General features: G+C 33.3%; 1 protein-coding gene across 1 annotated transcript; it reads left to right on the forward strand.

Annotated features, from left to right (window-relative positions):
* Nucleotides 1–146: 146 nt before the first annotated feature.
* LOC140052527 (neural-cadherin-like) lies at nt 147–18559 on the forward strand. The gene is made up of 25 exons (XM_072098136.1): nt 147–193; nt 1868–2265; nt 2541–2729; nt 4064–4301; nt 4553–4757; nt 4964–5075; nt 5425–5811; nt 6239–6486; nt 7251–7530; nt 8034–8218; nt 8685–8980; nt 9215–9413; nt 10269–10431; nt 10665–10808; nt 11870–12186; nt 12328–12619; nt 12757–12990; nt 13176–13423; nt 14111–14340; nt 14717–14844; nt 15260–15505; nt 15883–16023; nt 16117–16222; nt 16691–16767; nt 17224–18559. Exons 2-25 carry the CDS (start codon nt 1905–1907, stop codon nt 17610–17612), a joined length of 5415 nt encoding a protein of 1804 aa, XP_071954237.1. The 5' UTR covers nt 147–193; nt 1868–1904; the 3' UTR covers nt 17613–18559.
* Nucleotides 18560–18581: the final 22 nt, after the last annotated feature.

The following is an 18581-nucleotide window of genomic DNA, read 5'->3' on the forward strand; positions in this document are numbered from 1 at the left end:
GAGAAAAGAAGAATTCAAAAGTGAAAATATTGATCTTGAAGTGCCTTTGTTACCTCTTCAAACCACCGGAAGGATGTTATAGTAGCGTGTTTAACATACAACTACAAGTTGATTAAACTTGTTTAATCATTGTCTTCCGTGTTGCTTGTAACAGGAACAGCTTATTGTACAGGTGGTGTTCAACAATCCATTGGTAAGTATAGGGCCTAAATCATTGTATTGTTTTGTTAGAATAAAACTTTGCTACTAGGCCTACCCTTCCTTGTATAATTGATAAACTATTGTTTGAATTATCCTTGACTCTTTCCAGAGTTGAAGACATAACGATTGAGTATTAAGACGTAGTTTTGTTTTTCATTGTTTATTTCATACGGTAACGTTAAATTAAAAACGTCCACACTCGTCGTTAAAGTCGTTAAATTCTTTATACGATATTCCATTCATTAAACAACATGACTGTCTTTCGTCCCGTTTCACGGATCAGTTAGGCCTAACTTTATAGCCAATGATATGCACACGTTCTTAAATAATTACATCTACAATATTTACCAATATCGGTACCGATAGTTATTATTGATTATTATAGGATTCAGTTAGTAATTGGAAGCCTAATTTTCGGCATTATCATAGGTTAATTAAGAGTGCAATATCACAAGGCAAGGAAAAACTTGAATTTCATTCTTCCCGGAAATAAAAATCGTTATAGTAATTATTATTTATGCTCCTTGAAAAGAGATATACTTGTAAAGTCAACATTCATTTATAGTTTGATACAAAATTAATGAATATAATTACTATTATTTATATATATATTTATATGCTCACCACTGTAAAAATATAACTGAGTAACCAATACAGTATAATATGATTAGATACACAATATAACTGAATAATATAAGCGTTTAAAGTTAATATTGATATTTTCTTTAAATTTATGTTGGTATTTTGCTGCCATAGAAGGAAGAAACAAAGTTAGAATAAAATGAACAAATATTATACTTTTAGAATTCCAATGTAAAAGGCACATTGAAGCAAGAAATAAAATGCTGTGTTTATTTAAATGAAAGAAAATGGTATTGTGATGTTCAAACTATTATATTTTTAAAATATATATATATAAATATATACAAAATAATACATCATCAAATTACGAATAGCAATGTTATCAGTGTATTGTTTAATACATCGATGATACACATGTATTTTTTAAATTCTTATTTTCTTTTACTCTCTTTTTAAATACCTTTTCAGTGACCTCGTATCACTGTAGTATTATTTTATTACAGCTATCATAATTCGTAATTACGAGAAAACTAGGAAACCAATATAGCCTATCAATAAGTAATGGCGCTAGTATTAAATTGCTTCAAATGATAACCATGTATCTTGTGGTAATTTTTCAAACTAATTTTTCAAGCTAATGCACTTTATAGTTTTCCAGTTAAAGATGTTACGTTTAGATAATATATGGTAAATCATGGTCGAAATAATACAAGCTTGTTCCGCTGGTTAGACCTTGTATTTTAATCCCATCAAATTTGTCAAGTGAAGTGAAGCGTGCGATATGTTTTTTTTTTTAGAATTATTTTATCGGTAGGCATTTCGGTATTGTTTTGTACGCGTTCTATCACTACATTAGTGTAAGATTTAAACCAAAATCTTCCTTGGTTTTAAATGGTTTCGTTTCCACAATCTTATATTTACTATTGCGTTTAGTGGTATATTCAGGCCTGAAATGAACCTAACCAACGTTCTATCTATTTACACTGCAATTTGTAAATTTATGGGGAACAATTCAGAGTGATGAATTTTTATTATAAATCGTTAATGTTGGCCTATTGAATTTTGTATTGATTGTTAATTGCAGATTTGTTTCAGCAGCAACTGTACACACTACAAATACAATGCATTATTGGATTTTATATTTTGTGTTTCTTTTGTTATTCCACGAACTCCTGTTAAAATGTAATTGTGAAATAATTTGGAGCACCGACTTTGACAATGGGTGTAATTCTAGGTTCCAACCTGAACTCTCATCAACAATTAATGTTTCCCAATCAGTCACTGAAGGCATGCCAGTAGGATCGATTATATACAACGTTTCGTCTTTAAACTTGTATGAATTGGAAGTTTCGTTTTTAAAAGGAAGTTCTCACAACAAGTTTTCTGTAACAGAAACCGGAGCAATTGTTCTCGAAGAATTACTTGATTTTGAAACGAATCAAAGAGAATATGTGGAGGTTATACTTTTCAAAAATGAACAAGGTGAGTTGTCAGTACCATAGCAGATGTGTTAAAAACTTGTGAAGTCTGTTTAAAACCGAGACCAACTCATTTCTTTTACAAGTTTTATTTCGGAAACCAAGATAGATATAGGCAGATCCAAAAGCCCCACTAAATGCTGAAAACTATATTTAAAAGAATAGACATAAGGTTAAATTCCAGTGCTTAATTTTACCATTTGAAGGACTTATGCCATGATAGAAAACACAAACAGACATACAGTAATTTTCGTTAATAAGACAACCATTTCTTAACAGGTGAAATTATCAACGTTCACCTTGAGATAAATGTATTGGATGTTGATGAACCGCCGTCTTGGACTATGTCTTTCCAACCGTACAAAGCCCAAATATCTTCAAGTTCTGATTCTAATGACGTTGTGTACCAACTATCGGCAGTTGACCCGGAATACCAAGAAGATCCTGTGGTGTATGGATTATTTTCAGGTAATTTAGATTTCCAACAACAAGATCATTGTATGTATTGTATTGTACTGATTTCCGGATTATTTCGGTTTATTTCCCAATCCACTCCTGTTCCGTATCTTAATTTATGCTATTGGTAGTTTAAAATCAAGTACAGTAATTGAATGAAATACATAGAACTCCAGCCCCGACCAGATCACAAGCTGTCGTTTTCAAAGTAAATTAAGTGGCCAGGCGTGATCACGTTCGTTATTAGACCTACTACTGGTTTGCGTCGGGTAATCAAGTAAAATCTCTTTCCACGTGGGGTAATTTAAAAAACAAGACTTAATAAGTAATATCAATAAAACACATATCATTTACAGTACAGGTATTTCACAAATATTTGAGCTTTTCTTCACAAAATGACAAATTCAGCATTCATATCCATTTAAACAAGCGTTAAAAATCATTTAGAATAATGTAATACTGTATTTAAAAAAATAGAATCTTCATGTACACGCTTAATGAACATTTACGAAATATAACTCTGTTTCAAGGTCAAGCAAAGTTCTGAACTCAAACACGCCAGTTCCTTAACAGTATTATATTATGTTATACCATCTTTTTTGATAAGCAATAAAGTTAAATGTTTGCAGCAATGTGGAAATTTAATTATCCAGGAAGCAGATGTAAATTGCATGTCGTTGTCCCGTTTGCCTTTGTTCCGAATTGTTTAGCAGTTGTTTAGGAGTATGTATTATAGAATTTCATATTTTAAATACGAATAATTATAGAGAGATCTAGCTTATTCTTGGATGTTATATCTATGGACTATCCATACATTTATGTGTAGGTGTGCCTGTTTATATGATTATAATGACGTCCTCGTCAGTAACCCCACGCAAACCCCTTAGGCATTTATGTTTGTTAACACATTTTCAGAAATAAATAATGAAACAACGATATGGTTGTAAATGCATTGACATTATGAATATCAATTAAGTGTCACAGGGGTCTTCTTTCATAGGAAGGGTCTTCCTCTTTAAGAACTTATATATCAGTCTCTTTGCAATTGGTTTATCAAAGAGCTGGTTAAACTAAAGAAAATGGTGACATTAATTTCAGTATTATAGCGAAGGATCCATGATTTTATGCCTAGGCTATTTCGGTGTAGCTGGAGCTAGTTGCTCTTTTTCTAGGCTTTGTATAACCAGCATTATGGCATATATCACACCCTTGGCCATAGCTTACTTAAGCGTTATTATCCCTATTATTAACCTGTTATTTTTATCAAAAAGTATCGTATACCCATACAGTTTTTGTAATAATTATGATGCGTCAATTGAATTTCTTACATTTTTTTTAATTCTCAGATCCATACAACCTATTTAAAGTAAATTCTGAAACTGGGGAAATCAAATTAAAGTATAAGCCTTCGTCAAAGGTTTTTTTTGATAAGGTACTAAGGATTACGGTGACGGTGACAGAAAAAGGAAGCACGCAGAATCGCAATGCCGCTGATATATTTATCTACACTTCACCACAACCACCTCAGTTTACACAAGAAAGATATGTTGCTTCTATTGATGAAAATAACGTGCAACATGCAATGTAAGCGAATTATTTCTTTGCAAAATTATGTTATATTGATATAATTTACATCTAAACAAACTTTAAACTATAAATATCGTATAGTGTAATGATACACCTATACAGTACCTAATCCCATTTATACGTAGGTTTTGTCGTGAGACTCGATACTACATTATGTTTATTGTCGCTAGACATAATACCGTATGTGTCAAGAATGATATAATTTTACAGTAGGTAATTCTAACACAGTAATTGTTCTACGTATTAAGGCTTACTGAAGTTAAAGCTAGATCGTTTCAGCCATCAGACGGTAACATCTTCTATTCAATGACAAGACAACCAGATGACGTCAAGCATTCAATTCATCCGAATGGGACAGTTACAGTTATATCTCAACTAGATCGTGAATATCGTACTGGTTACACTTTACTTGTAAAAGCTACAGATTCAATTGGACAATTTACAATAGCGGAGGTATTATTATTATTCTTCTTAATTTAGGCATATAAGTTTGAAATATGTAATTGTAGGCTATGAGCTACTATGCACTTAGAAACGCTCTTAATTTATCACCTTTTCATGATCATTGTATTTATCAGATAAAGCCGAAATTTAAATTAGTAGGAACTATTTAATCCTTTTTGTTTGTATTACATTGCTGTTTATTATTACATTTTTAGATCCTGGTTTTAATCAATGATGTTAACGACAATGCTCCACAATTTTCCCAGGACGTGTACACATTTATTGATATCCGAGAAGACCACGATATAACGAGGCCTGTCGGCAGAGGTAATTGAATTCTGATAAAACTGATAACTTTAAAAGTAGATGCAAATGTTTGTCTTTTTTAATTAGATCGCGGTAAACATTTACACATCTATCTAGGCAGCATTTGAGTCATCATACAACTTTTTTCTATTTTTATTTGTTAATTTCCTAGTTTGCATTATGTATTGTAATTATAATTTGTTATAGTAGCAATTGCTGTGATTATCAAAAACAATGCGTATGGAACAAGTTACCATACGCATTTATATTTCATCAGCTCAATAACGCCCTACTTAAAATTATATGTTTAAAAACTTAACATACTTTATACTAAATCCACTAAGTTTTAACAAATAACACCATCTCTTAGTTCAAGTTTCAGATCCAGACGCTGATTCAAACGGAATATACTACATCTCAAGCAATACATCTATGTTTCGTGTGCATCAACAGTATGGTGATTTATACCCACTGGAAAGTCTGGATTATGAAACTAATCATGAACATCGGTTTCGGGTCAAAGCGACTGACCTTCGCGGGCGTTTTACCTGCGCTTACGTCATTATTACTGTGAAAAATATACCCGATGAAAAACCTACATTTTCTGAACCATTTTATAAGTTCGAAGTTGACAGAAACGCATATCCTGGTTATAACATCGGACAAGTATTTGCTTACGATCCCAACGGTAAACAGATAGGATACAGCCTAAAACCTGAAGATGCTTCCAGATATTTCGACATAGAAGGAAATTCAGGTACCATCTTATTCATTAACATACATTTATTATATTTGGCCAAAACATAATAATTCATTATCATGTAGGGCGCCCTCTAAATCGTCACACAATAATGTTTCCAATCCATTTTCAGTTTATCGTCACAATGCAGTCTGTTTTTAAAGGATAATAATACAATAGAACTTGACAGTACAACGAAAAACATCCTAATTGTTAATGCAATTTACATTGTTGTATAGTGTACACAATTTTAGGTTGCCTCGATATATTCCCACATACTGCCTATTTTCTGGAAATAGGATGACGAATTATTGTTTTATATGTCCAATAACGATTACTAAATTACTAAATTTTTCCAACAAAAGCTTGTAATGTTTCTCTTTCATTTATTTAAAATGTATTAGATTGATAAAAATTAAAACATCATTTTTTTTTTTATCATTAGGCATCTTGAGACTTGGAAAACTAGACAACGATACGGCGGAAAGTCTGGATCCATCGTACAGGTTGACGGTAAAAGCACGTCGCGCAGACAGTGAACGCGGAGGTCTACAGTCTGCATTCATTGAAGACGTGTTCGTCATTGTTGACATGAAAGATCTAAACAAGCACGTTCCTGAATTTCCTGATTGCACTAGTTATTCGCCTATAAAGATTCAGGAAGCGAAACAGAAGGGTATATTTGTGATAAATGTTAGTAATTGCTTTTTATTATTTTGTTCAATCATGTAACATTACCGCGAAACATCCAATTATTCTTTTCATTCATTATCAGTGACTAAACACAAATATTATATGTACAATGAACAAAACTATGAACAATCTAAAAAATCTATCCGCTAATAATAATACTGAGACTAACACTAACTCTTTAGAGTTTTGATCACATTTTTTTTACCAAATGCAATACAGCATATTACCCCCTGTTCGTTAGCCACAATCCATCATCCTACCAGTGTAACTTGAGGTACAATTTGAAAGTTAGTTAATAGTAAGTCCTAACAGTATAAACAGTGTCTTTATATCCATTCTTTGGTGTGATGTGTGGTCGGCTAAATGAAAATTGTTTCAGTCAATACATTACACTTACAATATCTAAATTTCCGTTTTATTTCGATCATTTGACTAAGTACTGAAGTTCTATGAGTTTAGAGAAATAACTCACGCAAAAAAAATGACTTACAAAACAACATTAACGCCACAGCTTCCTGTCTGACGACCCAGCATGGTCACAATTTCTGTCGTGAAAAACATACGTGAAAGCGTCTACCGGATTACCACTGAACTGGAATAATGACGCACTGTGAACGTAGCTTTAATCTATTTTCTGTTTTCGTTTTAATTTAAAATCTAAAAAACGAAAATGTTTGTGTTCACTAAAAAACATACAGCCCTAATACAACCTACTGAAACAACGTTTAATATGGTTTATTAGCTATGTATATTATCTTACACAGATCATTGCAGTTGATAGCGACAAAGGAAAAAATGGTGAAGTGAAGTTTTCATTAAACGATATTAGCAGTGAAGCATTTACTATAAAAACACTACCCGGTAACAAGGGAATTATCCGAACGCGTAAAAGCTTCGATCGTGAATTGCAATCTAATTACAATGTAACTGTAATCGCAACAGACCAAGCGTCGGAATATCAATTGCGTAACACGTGTACTATACATGTTGACGTAATGGATATAAATGACAACAGTCCTAAATTTGATTTTACAAAATATTCACGTAAGTTACAACGAATTGTGAACGGTTTTATAATTGTAAACTATGGGATTACAGTTTAGGGTGGTACAATGTTTTTTTATACGTAAAAATATGTTTCCCCTTGGTCGCGCATTATCAATATGACTAAACTATGTTGTGCTTAAACTAAAAATAAGACTTAAGGCCAACTCAGACAGCGTCGTACGACTACGGCCCGACGAACCATCTCGTCGTGAGAAAGTTAAACATGTTTAATATTCTCCCGACGACCTAAAAACTACGCTCGACGCTATCTCAGGGATGCAACTCAGACAGCACCGACGAGTTAAGACGTTTCGTCGGACCTCGTCGTACGACACTGTCTTAGTTGGCCTTTAGGGGGTGGAATCGTGAGTTATGGTTAGGATTGATTCAGTTTTAAACCCTGGACAATGGGATTGGAAGGCAAGCATAATAATCACAAGTTACAACGCTATTACAGATCTATTACCAATGATAAGTGTATCACATCTTGTGCTAAACAGGTAAAATAGACGTGAATACTGAAGTAGGCACTGAGTTGTTGAAAATCCAAGCTCAAGATCCGGATGATGGTGACGAAGAACTATCATACACACTATATCCATTAAACGAGAATGAAAATATTGACTATTTTACACTTGAAAGTGGTAGATTGATTCTTAAAAAAAGTCTGCCATCAGACTCAAAGGTAAGTAAACATTAAAAAATAACACTAAATGTTTATTGCCCACTCTATGATGACATTTAAACTATAATATAGTGATTCTCGGCGATAAAGCGGGTAAGAATATAGGGTCAGTGTACATCGTGCTACAAATGCTAAAACGAGATGAAAACCCGTCAGCATGACGTAAAAATACGAAATGTGCACTTTATCTTTAAAATAGGCCCAAAACCTTGACAAAGAATGATATTTCTATTTGCCTAAATTAACATAAATTTCTATGCAAATTTATTTATTTGTATATGAATAATAGACACAGAAACCGTGGCATTTACATTATATAGTTTCTATATAATCTGTTTGATGTTCTTTTCTTTGAAAAGTACAGTATACAAAACTGAACTAAATCGACTTACTACTCAAAATTTGCCATATGAAATATGTGTATTCAGGATCCTGACCTGTTAACCTTTAACATTCTCTATTGTAGAAAAACAAATGGACACTTACAGGGCGTGCTACGGATTCAGTCAATCAGTATGATACTACGCGGATCGTAATTAGTATAGTATCACAAACAGCAGACCCGCTGCCTACGTGGCGCATATATCCACCCATAAAGAAGAGCATATTAGAAAATCGAAATCAGAATGAGTATGTGTTTACAGTGAAAGCCGATGGTAAAGTTACATATATGATAGATGAACAGTCACTACATACCTTCTCAATCGACACGAATGGGACTGTTAGAGTAAATCAAGCACTGGACTGTGAATCAGTCAACACGTAAGAATAACAATAAAGTAGGCCTAGTTATAAGCCGAAAAGGAAGTTCAAAAACATTTCCTATACAATATATAATGCTATTTTTTACCGCGTAATTGTAATTACAATAATAATAATAATAATGTTCTTTTCGGTAAAAACAATACATTCAATGAATTAGACAACTAATTGTATTTCATTGAATGACCTACTAATGTAAACACGTGTGTTTTTTTTATATTTTGTTTCGGCCAGGTATCAATTAACGATAGGAGCCTGTGATTTAACAGAGGAACATTGCCTATATGCGACAGTCAACATTAGTGTACTAGATGTAAATGAAGCGCCTCGTTTCTTCCTGCCCGGTAGCTTATCAGCAAATATTGTCGAAAGACCCGAAACGAAAGAAGACGTATTAAAACTACAAGCGTATGATTACGACAGTCAAAATATAGTAATAATATATAGTCATACTATAATGAATGCTTTCTAAAACATTGTGCTTCAAAATATTTCAACTCCAATGGATTGAGATGCCATCTTTGATTTTTTAAATATCTAAATTTTCATAGAAGAAAACCACCCGGTGACACTTTATGCTGAAAATTAATCAATTAACGGTATTTATATATATATATGAATCCAAAGGCAAATTACTGAAAAAAAATGACAATGCTGTGGTTATCAGTGGCTAGATCTCAATAGAGATACAAAAAAAAGCGAAAAGCTAAATCAAAATGACAAAGTAAATCAGCCAGAAGAGCTATAGGTCTATATATACTCTCATTCATTCATCTTTTATTTCGAAAAAAATTCTCCATAGCTCAGTAACAAATTAGTGTACATTATTATAAATATAACAAATATATATATATATATATATAGATATATAAGAAAAAACCTACGCCACATAGTTACGTGGTTAGAATAATAGCTTCATCCATCTACCATGTAGATTGGATGAAGGAAAAGCAAATTCATAAATACATTTTGTGACAATATTGTCTGTCCTCCCTAACCTGCACAACATGCCAAACACCATCTTATTGAAGGTTCCAAGTTTGGATCTCGCTTGGGTCGGATTTTTCTAATTCTCATAGATTTCCTTATCTTTATCGTTTCACAATATATTAATTGCCAGTATACCATCGGGCAGTTTAACCATGGACCTATAAATTAGATAGGTCCATGGTTTAACGTTCCTAATATTCAATGTTGAATATCGTAATATAGGATATTAAATAAAACTAAAACAATACAATAATTGTCAGTCAGTGAAACATAACTAACTTCATTACTATTGATGTAGGTGGGTTACTCAGGCAGATGTGAAGTAGGAAATAATGACTGTGACTTTTTTAAAATCTCTAAGAATCTTAAAACAATCAAAGGTGCCGAATACGATAGAGAATCAAAAGCCTCGTATCATTTTTCGATTAATGCAGACGACAGCAGACCTCCAGAATTAGAAGGTTTGTCACAGTAATAATTATGATAACGATATTAATGATGATTATTTTTTTAAGTTATAAATGTAATGTTTTAGTTGTGATCAATTGATGATGTATTTTTGTATTTATGATTTTTTATATTTATAATTAATTGTTTGAGAGCTTGTCAACGAAACGAATTTCTTTTTGGACCAATAAATTTCTGTATTCTGTATTCTGCATAAATAAAACTTTATTCTTTTCTTTTGTTCTAGATAACAGAACATTTACTGTAAATGTCCTTGATCTAAATGACAATTTCCCCGAATTTGAAAAAGATAGTTACAATGTTGTACTAAAAGAAGATACAATGGTTAACACAGTCGTGCTTACAGTTAGTGCAACTGATGCTGACACTGGTATGTATACTATGGTCTAAATCAATCTATCTAGAGTTTATTTATTAAACAGAATACAACGATGAGTTTCGAAATTTCTATTAACAAACAATTGAAAACTGAGATGTTAAATTTACCTTCATTATTCTGAAGAAGCTGTTCGTGTGAAAAACGAAAACGGGATGGCAACTTTTACCATATAAGTTCCCAATTACGTTGTTAATAGGGAGGTTTCGGAATCTTACGAATACGATAATGAAAACGGATACGTCATACATTTGTGAAACTTTTGAGCTGATCCCCATTTCATATTCGTAAAGCGTATTCGTGTTAACGAATATCACCAGTCATATTCGTAACTACAAAACGAGTATAGTTTTTGATCTATTTGCACATTTTGCATTTTAATCAGGAATGATTCATGATTATAATATAATTATAGATTTATTGAAAGTAATTTACTAAAGTAATTTACTAAAATGCCAATTCAATTTTGATAAATAGCAGTTTTTAAAGTCCTCACTCGCTTTGATGTTACGCTAGGCCTAGGCAGCCAAGCACCAAGCAACACGTACCTGCGCTTCGCTCAAATTTACCGCAGTCAAATTTTGGACGCGCCTCAATATTTCGTTGCCATGCGAAACAGATTTTTTTATGGCTTACGAAAACGAATACGTGTCCGTTTTCGTTATCGTATTCGTAAGATTGCGAAACCTCTCTAATTTGCAACTCATTTCCATTTGTAGTAAAATTCATTTACTGTCATGATGTTAAATTTACCAAACGTTTTGATAGACGTTTTACTGTATTTTAGCAGTTCTTGAAATTAATTGTTAGTTTTTTTCATATCTAGAAAGCATTTATTTTATTATAAATACACACCATAAATACACACACAAATAAATAAACACCATGCTCGAATAAACGCTACCTTAAAACACTCCTGAGTTTATTCAAATGTCTCGATTGGTTCGCCTGTATCGCACTATAGTATACATATTTATGAAACTTTTAATTTTACTCTATTTTACTTTACTCTACTTACTTTACTATTATGTACTTTATTATTTTTATAAACTTAGATAAAGTGGAGCATCTACTTTTATATGGAAATACAAATAGAGTTATTGACAGTCAGATTCATACATTATACAAGCATGACACATTTAAAGTTGACTCTGCCACAGGAGAAATAATCCTATCAAAAAGACTAGACTTTGAAAGTATCCAATTGTATCAATTGACGTACGCTGCCACTGATGGTGTTCACAATACAACTACAACTTTGCGTATTGAAGTTACTGATGTAAACGATGAAGCTCCAAGATTTTCTCAACCACGATACGAAGTCTCGATCAGTGAGGGCACAGTTTATACACAAGAAACTACATTATTGACTGTAAGATTAATTTTTTAGTTAGGATCTAATTTTTAATTGTTATTCTAAGTTTTCCTAAGTTACATTTCTTTCTTTAATATAGTTGGTGAAATTGTATTAAGTTATCTGTATTTCCTCTTTTTTTACAAACTTTCCGTTTAGATTCTTGCAACAGAGGATGTCGACCCGTTTGGCAGCATTTGGTACTCTCTCTACGGCGTACGCGACGGGGCGTTCACCATAGACCGGCTAACCGGTGACTTAAATATTACAAGGCAGTTGGACCGTGAACTAAGAACTGATTATACCTTTCTGGTAATTGCGACTGATGGTAATGGTGAAGGCTTATCGTCTGCAACAGAGGTTACTATACGCGTTAAGGATATCAATGACAATATACCGTTGTTTTTAAGTCCTCAGTATATTGGTAACATCGATGAGGACCTTCCAGTAGGTAAGTTTTAACATAATTTTTAAAACAAAAATTCTAACCATCACTTTAAATACTGGAATCGGATGAATTATTATTTATGTGAACCTTTAGTATGAAGCCTACGTTTTTACTTTAGTATTTTTAATTTGTTTCTAAAGGAACGTTTGTGACGAGGATATCTGCTACAGATGCCGACACTGGTGGTTATGCAGATATTGCATATTCTCTTTCACCATCGTCTTCTAACTCTAGAGTCGTGAATAATGATATTGGTGGTCTGTTCAAAGTGGCTCCATCTGGTGACATCACTACACTAAGCGTATTTGATAGAGAAGAACAAAACACATATTTTCTTGAAGTACTGGCTACAGATACGGACTCAAATGCTGCAGGTCAGTGTGAATCATGCTTTTATTATTTACATCAAGACACTCGACGATGTTGATCTCACGATGTAACACTTAATCAGTAAATACTTTGTTAATTTCCTGTGTTTTAGATATTCAATTCTAATACTATAGAATGAGGAACATCTCTTTGACATTGGTAATCAATACTCTATTGTTTCACATTTAAGCAACCTGTACAGTGACAATTAGTATCATGGACATAAATGACAACCAACCTACATTTCAAGACGTATCTAAAGCTAAGATACCAGAAGGAGTAGACATTGGATATAGCGTTGCTACCATTTACGCTCAAGACATGGACATTGGTGAAAACGCTGAGATTTCATTTTCCCTCATAGGTGATGAGTCTTCGACATTTCTACTAGACGTAAATCCTGTTAATAAACAAAATGCAGTTATTCGAGTGAATAAGGTAAAGGAAACAAAATTGAAATATGTATAGGCTACTGTCAAATTATTTAAACATTGCTCATATTCGGAACATGATCTCATAATCGCGTCGAGCATAGTTCATCGGCGAAAGTTTTGTATTTTTAGTTGTATGAAAACATTTTCTGGCGGGATTCGAACCTGCAATCTCTTGCTTACAGGGTGAGTATCATACCACTAGACCACAGAGACATATGTTTTATGGTATAGTTTTATCAATCACGACGGGATTGATGATGCATCGTGCCGTGATTGATCAAATTACCTACGTTATGCTTACGTTCTTAAAGCGTGGTTCCCACTAGCGACGCAACGCAAGGACGTAACGCAACGCAGATGAATTGACCAATCACAAGCGATGGCTTATTCGCTTGTGATTGCTAACTGTCTGTAACTTCGCTTGTCATTGGTTAAAACGCTTGCGTTGCGTTTACGTCCTTGCGTTACGTCCTAGTGGAAACCAATCTTATATTATTTTACGAACGAAAGACTGTAACGCACGACTCAATGGTGATACGAACATATATATATGTATAGCTTTACGATTGAAGAGAGGTGCTACATTGTATACATTTCATCTAATAAATATATTTTCAATTGTATGTACTGAAATAATATATAAATCAATATGATTGAGAAGTTAGTATTTTTCATTATTTGGTACGTACAGATTCTTCATTATCAAGACAAGAATACTTACAGCATAGCATTCAATGCCTCCCAAGCCAAATTCAGCCGGAGATTCAACGTCACCGTTGATGTTGAAGATGTTAATGATTACGCTCCGAGATTTACCAAAAATAGCTGGAATGTGTCTGTTTTGGAGAATGTTATAATTGGGACAAATCTTGTGGCAGTCACGGCAACAGATCAAGACCCAGGATTTAATGGTGTTATCCGGTAAGTGCGGTATTTGGGTATTTTTATAAATTGAAAGCACAAATTAGGATTGGGAATAATCTATGATATATTCCTTATCTTTTGGGTTGTTTTTTTTTTTGCGTTTAGTGCATCATTATTTATGGTTGTTTCTTTTTGTTAAAAAACAAGATACTATTATATACTAGTAAAAGTAAATTTAAGTCAAAATTAAATTACCAGTATACTTTTTGTCTTTTCATTGATTACATTAATTTATAAGAATTGCTCTTACTTTCTCACAATCTTCACACAACAACTCTGTCTAGTATTATAGGTGAATTCATCTTACACACATCCCCGTATACTACTCATTAATGTGGAAATAATTATCCATCGTGTTTTATTTTTCGTACAGATACTCCATCACTGGATCTGATAAACTCTTTGATATCGATAGTGTAAATGGAAGTATCTATGTAAAAGGAGGACTTGATAGGGAGAAAGAAGATAGTCATACCATTATTGTAGTTGCCCAAGACCAAGGTAAATGTTTTAATACGTGACAGCAGAAATGACGACATGTACCCCCATAATCACAACATTGTGGTGATTGATTAAAACATTACATAATTTTGCAGTATTTGTGATAGTAATATCGTAGGCAATTTTGTGTGGTTTCATGTCTACCCACAATTATGCAGCTCGCAGTATCGTGTCTGCAGATGGAAACATACCAAAGACGATAATATATAGTGTCAGAACAGTATCTTACTTGATTAAGGTTGCTGTTAGAAGATTCGATACTGCATGTTGTGAATTGTCGCAGGCATACTGTTTTGTATCGGGTCGTTATATCTGGTGAGTATTGAAGTGAAGTGTTGGTGGAGGATGAAATATGTATGATTTGTAACGAGAATATTTTTAAACATTAGTTGAATAATATTATTCTAATTGATAGGTTCACCATCATCATCCACATCCACTGCTGTACATATCAAAGTCTTAGACGTCAATGACAATGGCCCTTTGATCCGCATGGAACACGACCCCGTTGTGTTGGACACGGTAGTTCCTCCTTACCAAGTTGTTCTAATTAAAGCTATGGACATAGACGAGGTTCAAAATCAAGGTCCATTCTCGTTTGAGTTAATTTGCTCGGATGATCCAGATATATGCAGTTACTTCGCCCTCATAGATCAAAATGGTATATATTTTTTTAATCTATTGTTGCTTATATAGTCTGTCAAAGTCTGTCAAGTATATGTATATACTTCAGGTAGGAATAATGTTTCTAAACAGTTTTATTACTTCTGTTTAGGTACTACGTCTATTAGGTACTACGTCTATTAGGTACTACGTCTATTAGGTACTACGTCTATTAGGTACTACGTCTATTAGGTACTACGTCTATTAGGTACTACGTCTATTAGGTACTACGTCTATTAGGTACTACGTCTATTAGGTACTACGTCTATTAGGTACTACGTCTACTACGTCTACGTCTATTCATCAGACTACTGCAAGACCATATTTAAAAGTTATCTAACTCCATAACATTCATTCATCATTTTTATTTTTTAGATAATACATCTATTCTTCAGATTAAGGCAAAACTAGATTCTAAAGTTAGGAATAAATATATAATCAGAGTTCGTATACAAGACAGCGGAAAGCCACCTCAATCTTCAAACAATACGGTGACAGTTATTGTAAAATCCTCTGGTGAGTCTATTTTATATGTATTATCTTTTGTAATTGTTGGTTTATTTAATACACCCATGTTGTACTTTTAATGTTTATATTGTTCTACTGTAGGTTCTGATAGTGATATTTTATTCATAATCATTGGAACCTGTGCTGGCGTGTTTTTACTTTTAATTGGATGCTGCTGCTGTGTATGTTGTTGTAAACGTCGAAATCGGTAAATAAAAATTATTATTATTATGAAAATGTAGTGTTAGTTTCATACTAATCAATTGTATATCTACCAGTATTAGCCTATGAATGCTAAATTACCTTAGTAGGCCTATCTGACATTTTATGATGTTCGCCTATATCCTTGTAGTTTGTATGAACATAGTATAATAGGCCTATTATTTATCATTAGCATAATGTAATAAAGAGTATAAAAATGTTGATGACGTAATTGTACTTACTAATACACCTGTCGACCATCATCGCAAACTCGGTCTAGACGCCATGTTAGTGATTGGAGGTCGTGGATTCGAGTGCAATCACGTCAGAGTAGGAAATCTTCTGTCCGGAATTAACCAAGCTAATTTGAAGCAGTTATCAAATCTCAATAATTTTAATATTTATGTATATTTGTTCTCTTCACTCTGAATTTATATTATTACTAATGAGTAAATACATTTTTTATATTAAAAAGTTGTTCTTTAAGGAAATCGTATGACGTAGCAGGTTATACACAGACATACCAATCATTCACACTTGGTCTTAGTGGAGGTAGGCTGTTTGTAATTTAAAAATTGAATTTTCAATATTCTTCTTCTACATATTGTGTTTAGTTTTATTTATTTCATTTTATTTATGTTATGTCTTTAGGCAATGTGGCCAAGGATTACCAATACTGAATTAATCACTGTCCTATCAGATAGGTGGTAATCCCCCTAATACAGGGACTATTTTGTGAACCAGTTCACCGGGGTAACCCCCTAAAAAGCTTTAAGCTTGGTGCCCACTAGGACGCAACGCAAGGACGTAAGTGAGTTGACCAATCACAGGCGATAGGTTATTCGAACTGTCGCGTGGCATTGGTCAATACGCTTGCGTTGCGTTTACGTCCTTGCGTTGCGTTTACGTCCTTGCGTTGCGCCCTAGTGGAAACCAAGCTTTATGAAGAACCAATAATATGATATTCATATGCGTGTCTAAACCTAGTTTGTATTTCGTTTTCGTTAGGTATGATGAGAGTTGGTGGTGGTTCAAACGGTGGTGTGGACGCTCATCGTCGTAAGTTAGCCAGGCGCTCGCTTACCGAAAGTGATCATGGCGATCACGGCCAACACAGCTTCGGGATGGAGTTAAATAGTTTATGTCTATCGAACGATAAGCTCACCACACTGTGTGAAGAAAATGAAAAAATTGACAGAGAATTTTATCACTCTGACAGTTCTTTAGATTTAGTTTCCACCGTGTCTTTCTCAGTAGAAGCGAAAACATCGAATTGGGTTAAAGAAAGTAGAGCAAGAACTCTACGTCCAAAAGAAGATATGCATGAGTATAATCATGTCCCACCTACCTTTACCTTTCGCACAAAACATAGAACATTCACCCCAACTTATGTATAAACGCTTGCGATGGGAGTTGTGCAAATAGTTAATGTGTTTTCCATAATATTTGGAATTTAATAAATTTAGTAAATTACGCTTGCACGCAAATGATTTCTAAGCAGCTGTTTAGTCGATATCTTGTTAACTTTGTAATGGTATGTAAGATCCATGCTTTCATAATACGTGTGTTAAATATGATTAATATTCTTAGCTGTCTGTAGAAAAGGTTGAATTAGGCCTCATCTAATGCTTCTTGCTGAATTGTCTGGGGTACGTGCGCCCTAGTCCGTATTCAAAATGTTCATAGTGTAAGGAAATATATAAGCCTATTTACGCGTCTCTATAATAATTATTGTTATGCATAATTACTGTCTGATAGACAGGCCTACTAATTGAATTTACAGATAATAAGCCGTCATGTGACCTAAGAAATTTAACTACCTTCATCAATATGAAATAACCGTTAAACTAATCTGTGTAAATATTCATTGTAAATTAGTTGTAAATTTAAGGTTTGAACAAAGTACTGAAATAGAGTTTATGCTTGTCCTTGATTAATCTAGGACATTTTGTTTGTTGATGTGTTTATATGTTTTATGTTTTTTATTTTTTTATTTTTACATAATTACCGTTGTCATTTGTTACGTTACCGTTCTGTGCTAATTTCGTTTTTAATAATAATTTTAAAAAATGTATTACTGTTTAAACAAAATTATGCAAATTTAGTAGTATAGTGGGACTGAAACTTTACGATCGTCAGTAATAATAGCAGTTTCCAATAATATAGCTGTGCCAATGACTTCCTGGGCAATAGGGTGATGGGATATATCATAATCGAGGTAGACTTGCCCCAAGCATGGAGGTATAACATTTTATAGCTCCATGCCCCAAGACTGTATTTGTCTTTTTTATGTTAGTCCACCAGTCGGCGTTTCGATTTTTCCTGAAACGTATGAAACGCTATATGCGCCAAATATATATATATAT

Source organism: Antedon mediterranea, chromosome 6 (assembly GCF_964355755.1).
Source record: "Antedon mediterranea chromosome 6, ecAntMedi1.1, whole genome shotgun sequence".
Taxonomy (NCBI): Eukaryota; Metazoa; Echinodermata; class Crinoidea; order Comatulida; family Antedonidae; genus Antedon; species Antedon mediterranea.